This window comes from Sarcophilus harrisii, chromosome 4 (genome assembly GCF_902635505.1).
Source record: "Sarcophilus harrisii chromosome 4, mSarHar1.11, whole genome shotgun sequence".
Lineage (NCBI taxonomy): Eukaryota > Metazoa > Chordata > Mammalia > Dasyuromorphia > Dasyuridae > Sarcophilus > Sarcophilus harrisii.
Genome location: NC_045429.1, coordinates 276303758 through 276321279, shown reverse-complemented (window position 1 = coordinate 276321279; position 17522 = coordinate 276303758). Strand labels below are relative to the sequence as shown.

The 17522-nt window shown below is 33.6% G+C and overlaps 1 protein-coding gene across 11 annotated transcripts in view; it reads left to right on the top strand.

The window, feature by feature from the left end:
• Positions 1 to 17522, top strand: part of DNAH8 (dynein axonemal heavy chain 8) — a 356347-nt gene that overhangs the window by 203930 nt on the left and 134895 nt on the right. For 9 of the 11 annotated variants that reach the window (XM_031964914.1, XM_031964911.1, XM_031964913.1 and 6 more), the window contains 9 exons: positions 4322 to 4483; positions 5140 to 5386; positions 5722 to 5963; positions 6054 to 6194; positions 9836 to 10073; positions 13996 to 14138; positions 15526 to 15660; positions 16033 to 16155; positions 17096 to 17309. In XM_031964914.1, the coding sequence (XP_031820774.1) occupies positions 4322 to 4483; positions 5140 to 5386; positions 5722 to 5963; positions 6054 to 6194; positions 9836 to 10073; positions 13996 to 14138; positions 15526 to 15660; positions 16033 to 16155; positions 17096 to 17309 (1645 nt within the window). The remainder of the gene's footprint in view (positions 1 to 4321; positions 4484 to 5139; positions 5387 to 5721; positions 5964 to 6053; positions 6195 to 9835; positions 10074 to 13995; positions 14139 to 15525; positions 15661 to 16032; positions 16156 to 17095; positions 17310 to 17522) is intronic. The other 2 variants (XM_031964917.1, XM_031964916.1) reach the window with 2 other exon arrangements.

The following is a 17522-nucleotide window of genomic DNA, read 5'->3' as shown; positions in this document are numbered from 1 at the left end:
ATTATGGAATATTACTGTTCTGTAAGAAATGACCAACAGGATGATTTCAGAAAGGCCTGGAGAGACTTACACGAACTGATGCTGAGTGAAATGAGCAGGACCAGGAGATCATTATATACTTCAACAACAATACTATATGATGACCAGTTCTGATGGACCTGGCCATCCTCAGCAACGAGATCAACCAAATCATTTCTAATGGAGCAGTAATGAACTGAACTAGCTATGCCCAGAAAAAGAACTCTGGGAGATGACTAAAAACCATTACATTGAATTCCCAATCCCTATATTTATGCACACCTGCATTTGATTTCCTTCACAAGCTAATTGTACAATAATTCAGAGTCTGATTCTTTTTGTACAGCAAAATAATGTTTTGGTCATGTATACTTATTGTGTATCTAAGTTATATTTTAATATATTTAACATCTACTGGTCATCCTGCCATCTAGGGGAGGGGGTGGGGGGGGGTAAGAGGTGAAAAATTGGAACAAGAGGTTTGGCAATTGTTAATGCTGTAAAGTTACCCATGTATAAATCCTGTAAATAAAAGGCTATTAAATAAAATAATAATAATAATAATAATAAAGTTTATAGAAACACTAAAAAAAAAAAAAAGAAAAAAAGAAAAAGATCACTTTGAGAGCTGACCTCTAGCAGAAGTTTGATGATGATATTTGGTCATTTCACTTGTGTCTGACTTTTTGTGACCCCATTTGAGCATTTCTCCATTGTAAAAAAGAAAAATAGAGACTATTCAACAAGGAAATTGGTGAAAGCTCTGAATTATTAGATAAGACACAAAAATAGTTGAATTTGACCCATTTTATTTATTTGGGAAAGGTAAAGGTGAACCAAAGCTTGAGTTATTTTTAAAATTCTGCAATAACTTTGAAATAAACACCTAATTTGATTTTATTATAAAGATAGTTTTATATGATAGTAAGAACAGAGAGAGGTTAACTATACCCTGACATAATTAGATAGGCTTAAGGAAGTTAAAGATATAAAGATATATAAAGTATAGTAAGATATACTGCCATAGGAATAAATGGACTTTTCCTTAAAACAGTCAGTAACATCTATTTAAAACCAAAAGCAAGGAATATACTAGAGCCATTCCCAATAAAACCAGGGGCAAAACAAGGTTGCCCACTACCACTATTACTATTTAATATTGTATTAAAAATGCTAGCCTTGGCAATAAAAGAAGAAAAAAAAGATTAAGGGAATTAGATATGTAATGAGGAAACCAACTTATTACTCTTTGCAGATGATATGATGGTAAACTTAGAGAACACCAGAGATTCTACTAAAAAGCTATAAGAAATAATCCACAACTTTATGAGCAAAGTTGCAGGATACAAAATATATCCATATAAATCATCAGCATTCTTATATATCACTAACAAAATCCAAAAGCAAGAGATACAAAAAGAAATCCCATTTAAATAACTGTTGATAATATAAAATATTGGGAACGTATCTGCCAGAGGAAAGTGGGAACTATATAAGCAAAACTGCACACACTTTCCAAACAAATAAAGTCAGATCTAAGCAACTGGAAAAATATCAAGTGCTTGTGGATAAGTTGAGAGAATATAATAAAGATGATAAATACTCCCTAAACTAATCTATTTATTTAGTGCTATACTAATCAAAATCCCAAGAAACTATTTTACTGACCTAGAAAAAATAAAAACAAAATTCATCTGGAAGAACAAAAGTTCAAGAATTTCAAAGGAATTAATGAAGAGACAAGCAAATGAAGATGGTCTAGCTGTACCAGATCTAAAACTATATTATAAAGCAGCAGTCATCAAATGGTCATCAAAACCATTTGGTATTGGCTAAGAAATACACTAGTTGATCAGTGGAATAGGTTAGGTTCACAGAACAAAATAGCCAATGACTATAACAATTTAGTATTTGACAAACCCAAAGGCCCCAGATTTTGGGGTAAGAATTCACTATTTGACAAAAACTGCTGGGAAAATTAGAAACTAGTATGGCAGAAAGTAGGCATAGACACACACCTAAAACCATATACCAAGATCAGGTTGAAATGGGTTCATGATCTAGACAAAAAGAATGATATTAATAAACAAATTAGAAGAACGTAGGATAGTTTATCTCTCAGATTTGTGGAGGAAGACGGAATTTGTGACCATAGAAGAACTAGAGATCATTAATGATCAAAAAATAGATAATTTTAATTATATTAAGTTAAAAAGTTTTTTGTACAAACAAAACTAATGAGACAAGATTAGAAGGGAACAATAAACTGGGAAAACATTTTTACATCCAAAGGATCTCATAAAGTCTTCATTTCTAAAATGTATAAAGAAATAACTCAAATGTATAATAGTGCAAGCCATTCTTCAATTGATAAATGGTCAAAGGATATGAACAGACAATTTTCAGATGAAGAAATTGAAATTATTTGTAGCCACATGAAAAGGTGCTCCAAATCACTATTGATCACAGAAATGCAAATTAAGACAACTCTGAGATATCACTACACACTGGTCAAATTGACTAAGATGACAGTAAAAGATAATGACAGATGTTGGAGGAGATGTGGGAAAACTGGGACATTGATGCATTGGGAAAACTGGGACATTGATGCATTGTTGGTAGAGTTGTGAATGAATCCAACCATTCTGGAGAGCAATTTGGAACTGTGCTCAGAAAGTTACCAAACTCTGCATACCCTTTGACTCAGCAGTGTTACTACTGAGATTATGTTCCAAAAAGAACCTAAGGAAGAGAAAGGACCCACATGTACAAAAATGTGTGTGGCAGCCCTTTTTGTAGTGGCAAGAAACTGGAAACTGAATGGATGCCCATCAGTTGGAGAATGATTGAATAAATTATGGTATATGAATGTTATGGAATATTATTGTTCTGTAAGAAATGACCAGCAGGATCATTTCAGAGAGGCTTGGAGAGACTTACATGAACTGAGGCTAAATGAAATGAGCAGAACTAGGAGGTCATTATACACAGTAATAACAAGACTATATGATGATCAATTCTGACAGAAGTGGCTCTCTTCAACAATGAGATAATTCAAACCAGTTTCACTTGTTCAGTGATGAAGAGAGCCATCTACTCACCCAGAGAGAGAATTATGGGAAATGAGTGTAGAACACAATATAACATTCTCACTCTTTCTGTTATTTGTTTGCATTTTGTTTTCTTTCTCAGTTTTTCTTTTTCTTCATTCTTGATCTGATTTTTACTTGTACAACAAGATAAGTACATAAATATACATACATATATTGGATCTAACATGTTTTTCAACATATTTAACATGTATTGGATTACCTGCCAGCTAGGGAAGGGGGTGGGAGAAAGGAGGGGAAAATTTGGAACAAATGGTTTTGCAAGAGTCAATATTGGAAAAATTACCCATGCGTATGCTTTGTAAATAAAAAGCTTTAATAAAAAAAAAAAAGTAAGATATACTTCCTCTGGAAGAATAGTCCTTAGAAGGCCCTATATTTATCACAGTAGGAATATGCACAACACACCAAAAATGGGGGCAGAAACAAACGGGTGTTTCAATTTTGGCCCCCTGTTGTAATCAGTTTACATATTTAGGACACATTCAACATTGCTGGCATTTTCCAAAATCATGAAACTAGTCTGGTAATTTTGGGGCTGTTACATAGATCATTTTTTGCTGCTTTATATAGAGGATGTCCCAAAAGTTTTGTTTGCAGAAATTAAATATAGAATTAAGCTATTAAAGCTTAAAACTACACTAAGACTTTTTTTATTAAAGCTTTTTATTTTTCAAAGCATGGGTGCACAATTTTTCAACATTAGTCCTGTGTTCCAGTTTTCTCTCTCTTTCCCCCATGCCCTTCCCTAGTTGGCAAGCAGTCCAATATATGTTAAACATGGTAGAAATATTAAATCCAATATATGCATACATATTTATACAATTATGCTGCACAAGAAAAAAAGAGAAGCAAAATAAAATGCAAGCAAACAACAACAAAAAGAGTGAAAATTCTATGTTGTGAACCACTCTTAGTTCCCACAGTCCTCTCTCTGGGTATAGATGACTTTCTTCATCACTGAACATTTGGAACTGGTTTGAATCATCTCATTGTTGAAGAGAGCCACGTCCATCAGAATTGATCACCATATAATCTTCTTGTTGCTGACTACACTAAGACTTTAGAGACACCATTTATAAATGAAGATCTTTTAGGAGAATAATTGCTCAAAAGGGATTTGGTAATAAGCCTTTATTAGTTGCTCAATAAGTACTTGTTTAATGAATTGATTTTAATTCATTGTTTTTCAGATTGATGAAGATGAGCCTCTTTTCCTCAGTTTAATCAATGACCTATTTCCAGGATTGCAACTAGATAGTAGTACCTATGCAGAGCTGCAACGTGCAGTAACTAATCAGGTTGAAGAAGAAGGATTAATTAACCACCCACCCTGGAATCTTAAACTTGTACAGGTAAGTAAATTTGAATCTATTGCAGGTATAGAAATTTGGATTTATATTTAAAAATGTGAAGATTCACCTGAAATTTAGGTTATTTGATAAATCCGAGTTCTCAATTTAGAAACACTAATATAACTAAACAACTATCAGTAAGTTGAGACAAATAGCACATTCTGATGAACAGAGGCTCCAAACACCCGTTCTAATTGTCTTGCCTACTTTCCATTAAAGGGAAAAACAAAACAAAACAAAAAATGATCCACACGTGAGTTTTGAAATTCAGCTTGCATTTTGTTAGCCTCATTGAATTAAAACACAGAAGGTAACCTGGTGGAATTCTTTGTGTGGATCATGAATGCATGTACATTCTCTTGGTTGTGAAATTGAGTGTCTTGGTGATCCTGGGCAAGTCACTCCAAGCCTCATTTTATCTATAAAATGAGGATAACAAGATATGCGTTACTTATTTTAGACGGTTTTTGAAAAGTCTAAAAACCTACAGAAATACAAGTTGTCATTTTTAAAATTTTAATATGGTGACCTCAATTTAAAAACTAAACATGACCCAACAACCCTCTTGATCATTCTTAATTGAGTTTATAAAAAGCCCTATATTTGGTGGAAGATGACTAATAGGATTTTTTTCTTCAAATTGTTTAATTTAATAGTTATATGAGACATCTCTAGTACGTCATGGATTGATGACCCTTGGTCCCAGTGGTTCTGGAAAAACAGCTGTTATAACAGTTCTGATGAAGTCATTGACAGAGTGTGGACGTCCTCATAGAGAGATGCGTATGAATCCAAAAGCTATTACAGCTCCTCAAATGTTTGGCAGACTGGACACAGCAACTAATGACTGGACAGATGGAATTTTTTCTACTTTATGGAGAAAAACCTTGAAAGCTAAAAAAGGTATATTAACTTTATTGTTCAGTTTTTAGTAATGTCTGACTCTACATGCCCATGGGGTTTTCTTGGCAAAGATACATAGGATGTCCCCATTTTATAGTTGAGGAACTAAAGCAAATAAAGGTTGTGACTTGTCTAGGGTCACACATCTAGTAAATGTCCAAAGCTAAATATAAACTCAGATTTTGTTGACTCTAAATAACTCTATCTGCTGCACTACCTAGCTTTAGCATTATGAAGTGTATGCTTTTTATTCATTTTCCTACCAATTTTTAATAGCATAGAGTACTTCATTGGAATATCATTTGAAAACCAGTATTTTTCTGCTTTATTTATAGGAGAAAACATCTTCCTGGTTTTAGATGGGCCTGTAGATGCCATTTGGATTGAGAATTTAAATTCTGTGTTGGATGACAATAAAACTCTCACATTAGCCAATGGGGATCGAATTCCTATGGCCCCTAGCTGTAAACTGTTATTTGAAGTACACAACATTGAGAATGCTTCTCCTGCCACTGTTTCTAGGATGGGTATGGTCTACATCAGTAGTTCTGCTCTTTCTTGGAGGGCAATATTACAGGTGTGGATAACAAGATACATAAATGATTTCTCAGGGTTTGGGGAGGGAAAAGAAGGCTCAAAAAACAGATCATCAATTTCTCTATTACAGGCATGGCTAAAAAAGCGCAGTGCACAGGAATCAGCTGTATTACTTGAAATGTACGACAAAGTGTTTGAAGACGCATATACCTATATGAATCTAAGTCTTACTCCAAAAATGCAGCTCTTAGAGTGTAATTATATTACACAGGTAGACATTTGTGGATTTTTGGTTTATTTAGATTGTGATTATTTTTTATTTTAATTACTTATTACTTACATCTTTAGCAAATTGAACATTATTTCAGCCCATGAAGTTTAATTGAGAGTAGAAATATTTTAATATAATTTTATCAAGACATATGATAGAAAGATAAAAGACAGGATTGTCAGAAATTCTATTTTGTCATCATCACCAACAACCATTTGGTATAGTGAAGAAAATGTGCACTATAATTGAAAGTTTAGTGGATTTGAAGTCAGAGAATTTTGATTTCACATCCCAGCTCTGTTATTAGCTATCTGTGTTATGAGTTTAAGAAAGAATTTCTCCTTTAAAGACTTCAGTTTTCTCATTTATAAAATGAGAATCTTGGTAGTTGATAACTAAGGATCTTTTTATCTCTAAATTTTGTAGTCATTTGATCTCTGTTTGTTGTTAACCTGTTTTCAACTCCCACTAGACATGAAAACCAGTCAATCAACAATTATTCTTATCTGTTATATGCCAGGAACTGAGATAAGTGCTGTGAATATAAAAACAATGAATTAAGATAAGCTCTATTTTCAAGGAACAATTCTGAGGGGAAGACAAGTTTATATAAATTAAAATATTACAAAAATAAATATAAGGAGAATAAATACAAAGTAAAGGATATTTAAGAAAAATGCTCTAGTCAAACTTAGTTATTTGAAAAGAGATCCAAGGTGGGAGTTAAAAATCAAAATTTTGTAAGATGCTAGAAAAAAGTAGCTTATAGCAATTTAATTCATTTTAGTGTGAGACAAAGCTGGAACTTAAATTAGAGTCATTAAGGAGGAATTTACACTTTATCAAGCAGGCAGACATGAGGCACTAGAGGTTCTTGAATAGTAAGGTGATATAGGCCTATGCTTTGGGAAAATTGAACTGACAAAGGATTTAGAAACTGAATAGACTATAAGCAGAGAGACTTATTACAAGGTCCTTGCAGTAACCTGGGAGATGTGGGAAGTGTAAGGAGGGGGTGTAGTAATTAATGAAAAGGTAAATTTGTCATAGCTTGGTGCCTTATTAGCTAGATATCTAGAATGATGGATGGATAAGAACTCAGCAACTAGAGGAAGAGTAGTTTAAACTTGCTGCATCCAAATTTTACCATCCATTGACCTCTCAAACTCTGTGAAACAGGCTTCCAGAAAAAAAAAAAAGAAAGAAAGAAACAAGCTTCCAATCCATTGCTCTACTGAAATATCTTTCTCAAGGTTGTGAATGACATCTTAACTTCATGGTACAATGAAAAGATCAGTTGACATCACAGGATTAGATTTAAATCTTGGCTTTTCCACTTAAATCCTTTGTTACCCTGGCCAAGGCACTCAATCTTTCTAGTCTATATCTGTTTCTGTATCTGTAAATTGAAGAGGGTTGGAATAGCTGAAATCTATGTCTTCCATCTTTAAATCTGAAAACCTTTTTTTCCTCAGTTCTTATCTTCAAGTTTTCTGAAGTTTTTGGTACTGTCAACTATACTAGATATCCTTTGCCTTTCCTCTTTTGACAAATGTAATACTGTTCCCCTCTGGTTCTCTTTCTATTTGTCTAATTATAACTTATAGTCTTCTTTATGGGACAATATGGGAAGAATGCATAAACAAGTCCTGACCATTAATTACCTAGCTTCCTCTGCTTTGCCCTTGACCACCATTATTGTTATTATGTCATTGTCATTGTCATCATTGTTGTCGTCATCGTCTTCTTCTTCTTCGTCGTCTTCTTCTTCTTCTTCTACTGCTACTACTATGTTTTTCTTCTATTCCTTCTTTTTTTCTCTGTCTGCCCACCTTTCTCCTCTGTCTCTGTCTCTGTCTCTCTGTCTCTTCCTCCCTCTCTCTCTCCCTCTCTTTCTCTCTCTCTCAGTATTTTTCCTTTAGTGATATCCTCACATCCTATGCATTAATTATCCTCTCTACCCTGATAAATCCCATATCTATGTATTTGGCAGGAAAATGTTCAGGAAAGAAATACCTGAACTTCAATTGCATGTTATTAATTGCCACTGGACAACTCTATCTGAATGTCCTCTTGGCATATCACACAACACATGTCTAAAACAGAACTTAATATCTTTCTCCTTAAACTTAGCTGCCTTCCAAACTTCATTTCTATTGAGGACACTCATTTGGCTTGTCATCCAAGCTTGTGACTTGGGACTCATCTTTGATTTCTTCCTTTCTCTTTCCCTATATCCAGTTAAATTTCAAGTCCTTTTGATTCAACCTTCATACTATCTCTTGAATTTTCCTAAAATTCATTTGACTTGGAAAACTGAAGACATCGTATGCTTAGAGACTTATTCCAAGAATAAGCCTTGGAAATGGGGTAATGAAATCTTGGATGAGGATAGTAGTAATGGGAAGAAATGGAAGGAGGGAATGCCAAAGATCTGTTGACTTAGTGTCACAAGGCATAGGTTTGAATCATGGCTTTGAAAGAGGACCAGCCTTCATATCCTATTACTTCATCTCTAACAAGAGCCTCTTAACTGGGCTTCTATCTGCTTCTTCCATTTCCATTCTATCCTCTATACAGCTACCAAAATAATTTTTCAAAGGTACACGTCTTACCATGCCATTTCTTTCTTAAAAATTTTCAGCAGCTTCCTATTAGAGAGTAAAATGTAAACTCTTTAAGCCTGTAATTTAATACACTCAGAAATCTGGGCCCCAACCAGTCTCATTTTAGAGACTGTCATTTTCCATGCATTCTGCCTTCTAAACAAAATTGACAATTTCTCTTCCATCTCAATTCATTTGCTCAAGCACTCAGCATTTTGAATTAAAGTTATTCTCATGTACTTCTGTCAGAATTCTCAGTTACCTTCAAGGCTAACCTTGTAATTGTTACTTTATCAGTGAACTGCATCTTGATCCACCCTGTTGCTAGAGAACTCTTCAACAAATTAATTATCTTGAATCACATTCATTTGAATACACATTGTATTCTTCCACTAGAGAGTAAGTTCCTTGAGGGTGAGAAATGTTTCATTTTTGGTTTTGTGTCCCTAATACCTTGCACAACCCCTTGAAGGGTTAAAGATATGGGAAAGCAGAAAAAAAAAGATAAGATAAAATTAAATTGAATTTAGACTGAATTTTACTGTTGATGTGGAAAGTACACAGCTGTCAATCTACATCTTAGTATATAAAGAGACAGTTTTTGCATGTATTTTTCTTTAAAAACCACAGTACAGAGGAATTTGTTATTATCACAATATATAGATATATATAAATACTTTTTATATCTAATATTGAAAATAAAATCTATGATTTATAGAACTTTAAAATTTTTCATAATTTACATTTCCTTTGAATAAAGAATGAAAATAAAACCAATAATAGCAGAAGTTCAGACAAAAATAAAAAGGACATAAATCAGAATCATTTTTTGCATATTTGTTAAAATTTTGTTTGCTTTTGTTAGATGCTATGGATTTTCCTTCTTATTTTTTATGTTTATTTGTTTTAGTTAGTAGTTATTAAGCCTATAATTTTAATTTTCTAAAATTATGCTCCCTTCAGATTCTACTACTCCAGTAGTATCTGTGATAAATATACCTAATTTCTTCTTTTTATATACTCTTTCATTTCCAGTCCCTCAATCTCCTAGAAGGTTTGATTCCTTCCAAGGAAGAAGGTGGTATTACTTCTAATGAGCATATCCAGAAATTATTTGTCTTTGGCCTTATGTGGAGTTTGGGGGCCCTTCTGGAGTTGGATAACAGAGAAAAACTTGAATTCTTTTTGAGAAATCATCAAAGTAAAATAGATTTGCCATACATACCTGAAGAAAGCCATCAAACAATGTATGAGTTTTTTGTCTCTGATTTTGGTAAGAAACCAGTAGCAATTATTTCTTAAGCATTTGCAATCATAAACGTTCCCTGGGAATTGTTTTTTAGATTATTACATAATATATGTACGGTATCCCCTACATTTTCTCTTTAAGGACAAATCTTAAGGCAAAGTCTCTTGACTTGAACAATATCAAGCACAGATAATTATTATGCATAGTTGAACTAGTTTTAGCAGGTATAAAATGTTCTAGGAGAGGGAAGTGGCACATAGAGCCGTGGAGGAAGCTGTATTAACTCTTACAGGCTAATGCATCAGAAGCCAATTGCTGCTTTAGTCCCTACATGGTACCAGTTATGGTCTAAAAGTGTTTACAGTTACTTCTAACATGAGCAACTTTGTTTCAGGACTTGGCACCCTCCTCCAACTTGCTTTTCCAGCACTTACACCACTGACATTAACAACACCTTGTACTTAGTGAATAAACATCATATTAATAAAAATGACTTTTCACACGGAGGTGAACTATCTTCTTAGAGGTGTATGTGTGTGTTTGGATTGGATACAGTACAAAATGTCTGGAAATGAAGTGATCACTATGATGTTAATATCAGTTTATCAAATATATATGTATTGCACATACAATACATACATTTATCTAATGCCTATTAGATAAATTTAGTAGACCATATATTAAAATCAGATATATATAATATATTTATATATTTACATCTCTATAAAATACATAATAATATACATATATAGTACATATACTTGTTGTTTATCCTTCATTTTCAAAGAGCACTGTGACATCAGGAAGGTGGTGCCATGACATGCAAGTGAATTGGATTTAAGTGAGGCTGGGCAAGGTCACTTGCCTCACTTCTCCTTCAGAGCCATTTAGGTCCAGTGGCCAGATATAGATCAGGATGCCAAGAGATGACCCTGAATGCAATGAATATATATGTGTATATATAAACATATATATTTACAATACATAATGGCTTAGCATGATGACCTAGCATCCTGATAGTAAGAATAAAAAGAGGACCAAAAGTTGAAAACCGAGATCTGGCATATACCTGAAAGCCAAAGTCACATCTATCGTGGATTCAATGCCTACTTATAGAACTTTCTCTCTTTTTTTTTTTTTTTTGTAAATGTTTTTAAATTTTGTTTTATTAAAAAAAAACAATGAGAATAAAAGAAAAAGAAAAGGAATACAAAACAAAATAAAACAAAACAAAAGAGGAAAATGCCATGTGCCCAGCAGAACAGCAGGGAGAATTGAAATAATAGAACAACAAATTACCAGTTCAAAAAAGTGGGGTGTGTGTGTGTGTGTAGAAGAAATTATATTTAGGATTTCATCTTTACTTCCTTGTAAATTGTTCTTTTGTTCTCTGCTGTGTACCTTTTTAAACTTACTGTGAATGCCCTTGTTAATGCCCACTCTGCATTCACTATTGCCAGTCTCTCCTAATTCCCAGGCCCTCAGAGAAATCTCCAGCAAGTCTCTTTACTTCCTGTTGCACAGTACGACTCCTCCCCTGACTCTTACACTTTATTCTTTATAGATTTTGTAGGGACTATATCCTTCAGAGTATCTAGGTAGTGTTGCTATTTAACCCATTCCCCATGTGGTTTTCAGAACTATGAGCCCTCCTCTCCCCTCTAATGTCTCTGTGTCTAATCTTCCTCTGCACCTCATTTGTATAACATAATTACTATTTTTACCCTAACTTTACCCCAGTCTTTCTTTTTAGCTGTCCTATTGCTAATATCAATCTTAAACATATGGTATACATTTCCCATGTTAAAAAAACAAAACAAAACAAAACAAAAAAAAACAATTTGTCTATGGTAAGTTCCTTGAACTTGATCTTTGATATTAGCTCTTATATGCTAGATTTTGTATCAAGTTTGGGTTTGGTTTATAAAAAATCCTGAAAATCTGCAAGTTCATTTAATGTCCATTTTCCCCTCATTCAATATTATGATAATTTTACTGGATATGATATTTTTGGCCACAGACCTAGTTCATTTGAATGTTGTAGATATGATTCCAGGGACCTGCGGTCTTTTATTGAACCTGCTGATAAATCCTGTACAATTCTAATTTTAGCTTTAGCATCTTTGAATTGTTTTTTCCTTGTTTCTTGCAAAATTTTCTCTTTGATATCAATTTGATTTCAAAATTTGGCAATAATATTCCCATGTGTTTTCCACAGGATTTCTTTGAGGTGGTGATTGGTAGATTGTTTCTGTTTCTTATTTTCCCTCATGTTCTATGACTCCAGGACAATTTTCTTGGATTATTTTTTGCATTATTATGTCAAGGTTTTTTGTTTGTTTGTTTGTTTGTTTGTTTTGGTTACAACTTTCAAGCGGTTTAATTCTTATATTTTTTTTCTTGATCTTTTGTTTTTCTTACAAAATGTTTCACATTCTGTTCTTTTTTTTTCATTTTTTATATTGTTTTATTATTTCTTGGTCCTCTTGCCTAATTCTAATTTTCTTAGAATTATTTTCATCATTGAGACTCTCTCCTTTTCTAGTTGGTTAACTTTTTTTTTCATAATCATCTTGTTTTTCTTTATGGTTTTTACTTTTTATGTTTTAGTTTTTCCTCCTTGTCTGTTCTGATTTTTATTTTGAGTTCTTCTATAAATTGTTTCAGGGCAGGGAGCCATTTCACATTATTCTTTGGGACAGAAGTTGTTTTTTTACTTCATTATCCTTCGAATCCTGGTTTTCTCTGTTCCTATTGCAAGTTTCTGTGGTTGGGTTCTTTCTTCTTTTCTAATTCCTTTTTTTTTTTTTAAATAAGAAGCATTAGCATAAGCACCTTTAATTGTCGGATGGGGGGGGGGGGGAATGGTGCCTTTAGCTTTACTTCAACTCTCTTCTCTCACCTGAAACCCCAAACCAAGAGCTCCCTGCTCATGCTCATACCTGTAGCCAGGTCACTGCCCCAGGACTTTTTCACTCCCTGTGTGTTGCTTCCTTCTCATTCATGGCTAAGTCTCTGCAGCACAGGTGGGTATGACCTTCTAGAGGTTCTTCCCAGATTCAGACCCTAACTCCACAAGCAGTTCTGGAAGTCAAAGTCTCTATGGTTTCTCCTGAGGTTTCAGCCAAACCCAGCTAGTCCCAAAGGTCCCTACTTGGTCTTTCTGTGGAGCTAGCTCAGAGGTGTTTGCATCATACGTTTGCATCATTTCTTGGGTTGTACTGTTCTCTGTTCTGCCCCAAGTCTTTTATATTTTTTCACCAGTTTCTGTTCACACTGAGGCACAGATTTGTTCTGTTTGTGGGGGAAATCTAAAGAGCTTGAAATTTATCAACCTACTCCATCTTCTTCCCAGAAAGCTCATGGGGAATTAAAAAAAAATTACATGTTCTCATTTATATTTGTGATTTATATAATTTTCCAACCTACTCCATCATCTTCCCAGAATCCTCCTCATGGGTATTTTTTTTTCAAAAAACATTACACATTCTCATTTGTATTAGTGATTTATATTTATAGTGATTAATATTTCCATTTTCTCAGACTGTAAGAATAAATAGTACTTTTAACTCTTTAGCTATTTATACTTTTACATTAGGATTGGATAGGATTTCAAAGGAAAATATATTCATAAACTTATTTTTTAAATTATTTTTAAATGTTACTAAATAATCCAAACAACAAGCACTTACTAAGGAACTACTATTCAGTTAAGCATTTATTTAGTGTCTCCTATAAATGCAAAGTGCTATTTTAGATGCTGAATGAGGTACAAAGATGATTAAGGGCTTTTAAGAGAGTTTATAATCTATTGGGAACATGGATTATGTAATACATTTGATTTTTCATATACTTGAATATGTTTTGACAACTATTTTTAATTTGATACTTTCCTTCTAATTTACTTGCCATAGTTTTACACCCAAAATTATCTACATTTTTATAGGTGACTGGGAACATTGGAACAGAAAGGTTGAACCATATATTTATCCAACTGACAGTATTCCAGAATATTCATCAATTTTAGTTCCAAATGTTGATAACGTTAGAAGCAATTTTTTGATAGACACAATAGCAAAGCAACACAAAGTAAGTCTGTATGTAATTTCTTAATTATGAACCACATAGGTACCTACTCCTTCACAGAGAACTCAGGTACAAACCTATGCACAGTTAACCCACTATGTTTACTATGTTAACCCACCAGTCAATTGTTAAGGGTATACTAAGTGAGAGGTGGATATCAGGTTCTGGAGTTATAAGTAGAGAGAATGAAAAAGTCCCTTTAAAAAGTTGTTCAGTCAAGGTATTTATTAAGCACTTATTATATGCCAGGAACTGTATAAATTGTAAGGAGCTGATGTTATAATGGAGGAGACAAAGACATCAATATACATGCAGTACAAACATAAAGTGAACACATATACCATGTATTTAAAAACAAGATCATTTAGGAGAGAAGGCACTATCCATTGTGCCTTAGGAACCAATATAGTGCAGAAAGGGTTATCTGAGTTTCTTTTTTAAAGGAAGAGAGGTTCCTTATTGAGTGAAAGGAACAACAGAATAAATCCTGGAGTATGTCTGGCCATAGAAAAAAAGAGAAGGCCATAGAAAAAAAAGAGATGTGTGGGAAAGAAGAGTTTGGTTTGTGGTGAGTCTGGAAACATAGTTTGAGGCCAAGTAGTATAAAGCTTTAAAAACTAAACAGAAGATTTTCTATTTTATCCTAGATATAGATAGATAAACACCCAGAGCTGATTATATAGGGAAGTCAATGATAGGCTCTATGTTTAAGAAAAATATTTGAGTATTAGTGAGTAAGAAGGATTGGAGGGGGGAGTGACAAGTAGGAGAGACAAGGAGTTTCAGTAAGCTGCTCAGTCAATAAGCATTAAGTACTATGTTCTGAGCACTGTGCTAAGTGCTAAGGATACAAAGAAAGGCACAAATGGTTTCTACCCTAGAGGTACTCCCATTTGTAAATAACTAACTAGGTAAGGAGAAAATGTTTGTCTGAAAAGGAAGGGAATTGGTAATAGTGTGAGTCAAGTTTGGAGAGTGTTGGAGAGCCTTCAGTCACATTGGAGGTGTGAGTGGAAAGTCAGAAAGTAAAGCACTGCTATCCTTAAAATAATCTGTATCCAATGGCACAAATCCCTTATAACATATGCCAAGATATTAGATTTAAATTCATTGGCACCTAATCATATGTGTGTATGCATAATGTGCATATGTATATATACATACACACAAATATTTATGGTGTTAGGGGAAAAAAAGGGATATTGTGTGGGTCAGTGGCTGTGAAAATAGAGAGGAAAACGAGAGACTATAGAGGTCAAGTAAAAGATATTGAGATTGGAATGTGATTGAAAGGGGTAATATGTTGGTAAGCAAAACAGTGAAGCCACCAAAGGATTCTAATAAGTGCAAAATTTTCAAATACTCTTCATCTCTCACTCTGTGATTATAGGCAGTTTTGCTCATAGGAGAGCAGGGAACAGCAAAAACTGTCATGATTAAAGCTTATATGAAAAAGTATGACCCTGAATTACATTTATCCAAGTCTCTGAACTTTTCATCTGCCACAGAACCAATGATGTTTCAGGTAAAACCCATATTGTTTGTAGATTGTTATAGATTTGTGTGGTTATTAATTAAAATATTTTAACATAATAACTACATTAGATCAGATAAGAGACTTTATATCTTTTCCCATTTTAGCTCCAATAGATATACTTCATGATCCTCTAAAAATAATAAACGTGTTTTTAAGTCCTGGGGTATAGAAAAACTCTTTCCAGTTTAGCCTGTCAGTGGTTAATATTCTAAAAGTTAATGCATTTTTCTTGGATGACTATATATGAATAGTCTATATATACAAATTTCATTAGGCTTAACAATATATAAACAATAATACTAATCTTTTAAAAAATAAATCAAAAACAAAACCTAAAGCAAATCATTTACTTTTCTTTAGAGAACAATTGAAAGTTACGTGGATAAGCGAATGGGAAGCACATATGGACCACCAGGAGGAAGAAAAATGACTGTATTTATTGATGATATCAATATGCCAATAATTAATGAGTGGGGAGACCAGGTATAAGTAAAATATTATGTATGTACACACAAACTGTTTTTTTAATTCTGTGCCAAATGAAATCACCCACAAATTAGAAATAATCAAACTAGGATACCACCTTAACACTTACCCTACAGTATTATATGTTCTGTTATTATCTTAAAAGAGTTGTCTCCTTCACCCTTGTCCTAAAAATGCTCATATGCTCCCCCTAGTATCTTTCTGTATCAGAAGTCCCAATTTGAACCAAGATATATGCACTGAATGTTTCGACTTATTTTTTTCTCATGTGTTCTTTGTTAAATGTGTACTTTCTATGCCAATTCAGTGAACGTTAGAATTAACTTAGGCTACTGTCACCTTTCACTAGACTTATCATAATAGCCTTCTAATTGACCTCTCTACTTCTAGTTTCTCCCCCTCTATGATCTTCCATTAAAAATAATCTTGCTAAAGGTCTGATTTACCTCCTTATACTGTCATTTAAAGCTGCCAAATCTGACTCCTGTTTATTTTTTCATACTTTTTCCATGGTATTCTCTTGTCAAAGCATGTTTCAACCAAATTGTACTTAGTTATTGCCAAATACGGCCCTTCACCTACCTCTTTTACACATCTCCATAAGCACTTCCTTCTGCTTAAAATGTACCCTTTTCTCCTCTGTCTCCCAGCATGCTTGTTTTCCTCTAAGACTCAGAGACTGTCTTATCTTTCATACCTCCCCAAATCTTGGTTAAATGCTTTCTTCCTCCTCACTTTTCCCTATATTCTACTCATGTACATTGTGTCACTCTGATACACTTGTCAATTCCTTGAAGGCAGGTTTTGTTTTCCTTTTGCTTTTGAATCCTTAGTTTTTAGAATGGTGTCTTTGGGATAGTAGGCACTTAATGTTTGTGGAATTGAATTGAACATCATCCTGAGGTGATAATAAAAATTTGTTTGTATAAATTTTCAGGTAACTAATGAGATTGTAAGACAGATGATGGAAATGGAAGGAATGTATAGCTTGGATAAACCTGGAGACTTCACTACAATTCTTGATGTGCAGATAATAGCAGCAATGATACATCCAGGAGGGGGTCGAAATGATATTCCACAACGTTTGAAAAGGCAGTTTACTGTGTTTAATTGCACGTTGCCATCAAATGCATCAATAGACAAAATATTTGGTACACTTTCCTCTCTTTCAAATTATTTATGTAACATATAATCTGGATCTGTTCTCCTTAACCCCATTTGAACTACCAAGCTTAGAGCAGCTGTTCCCTCTCCTTTTGGAATTTGGAGGTGTTGGGGATATGTTTCTTGTGCTCTAGCTCATGAGACCCCAATTGTGTATTATCCCTTTGATTATCAATGATATCCATTATTCATGAGGATTT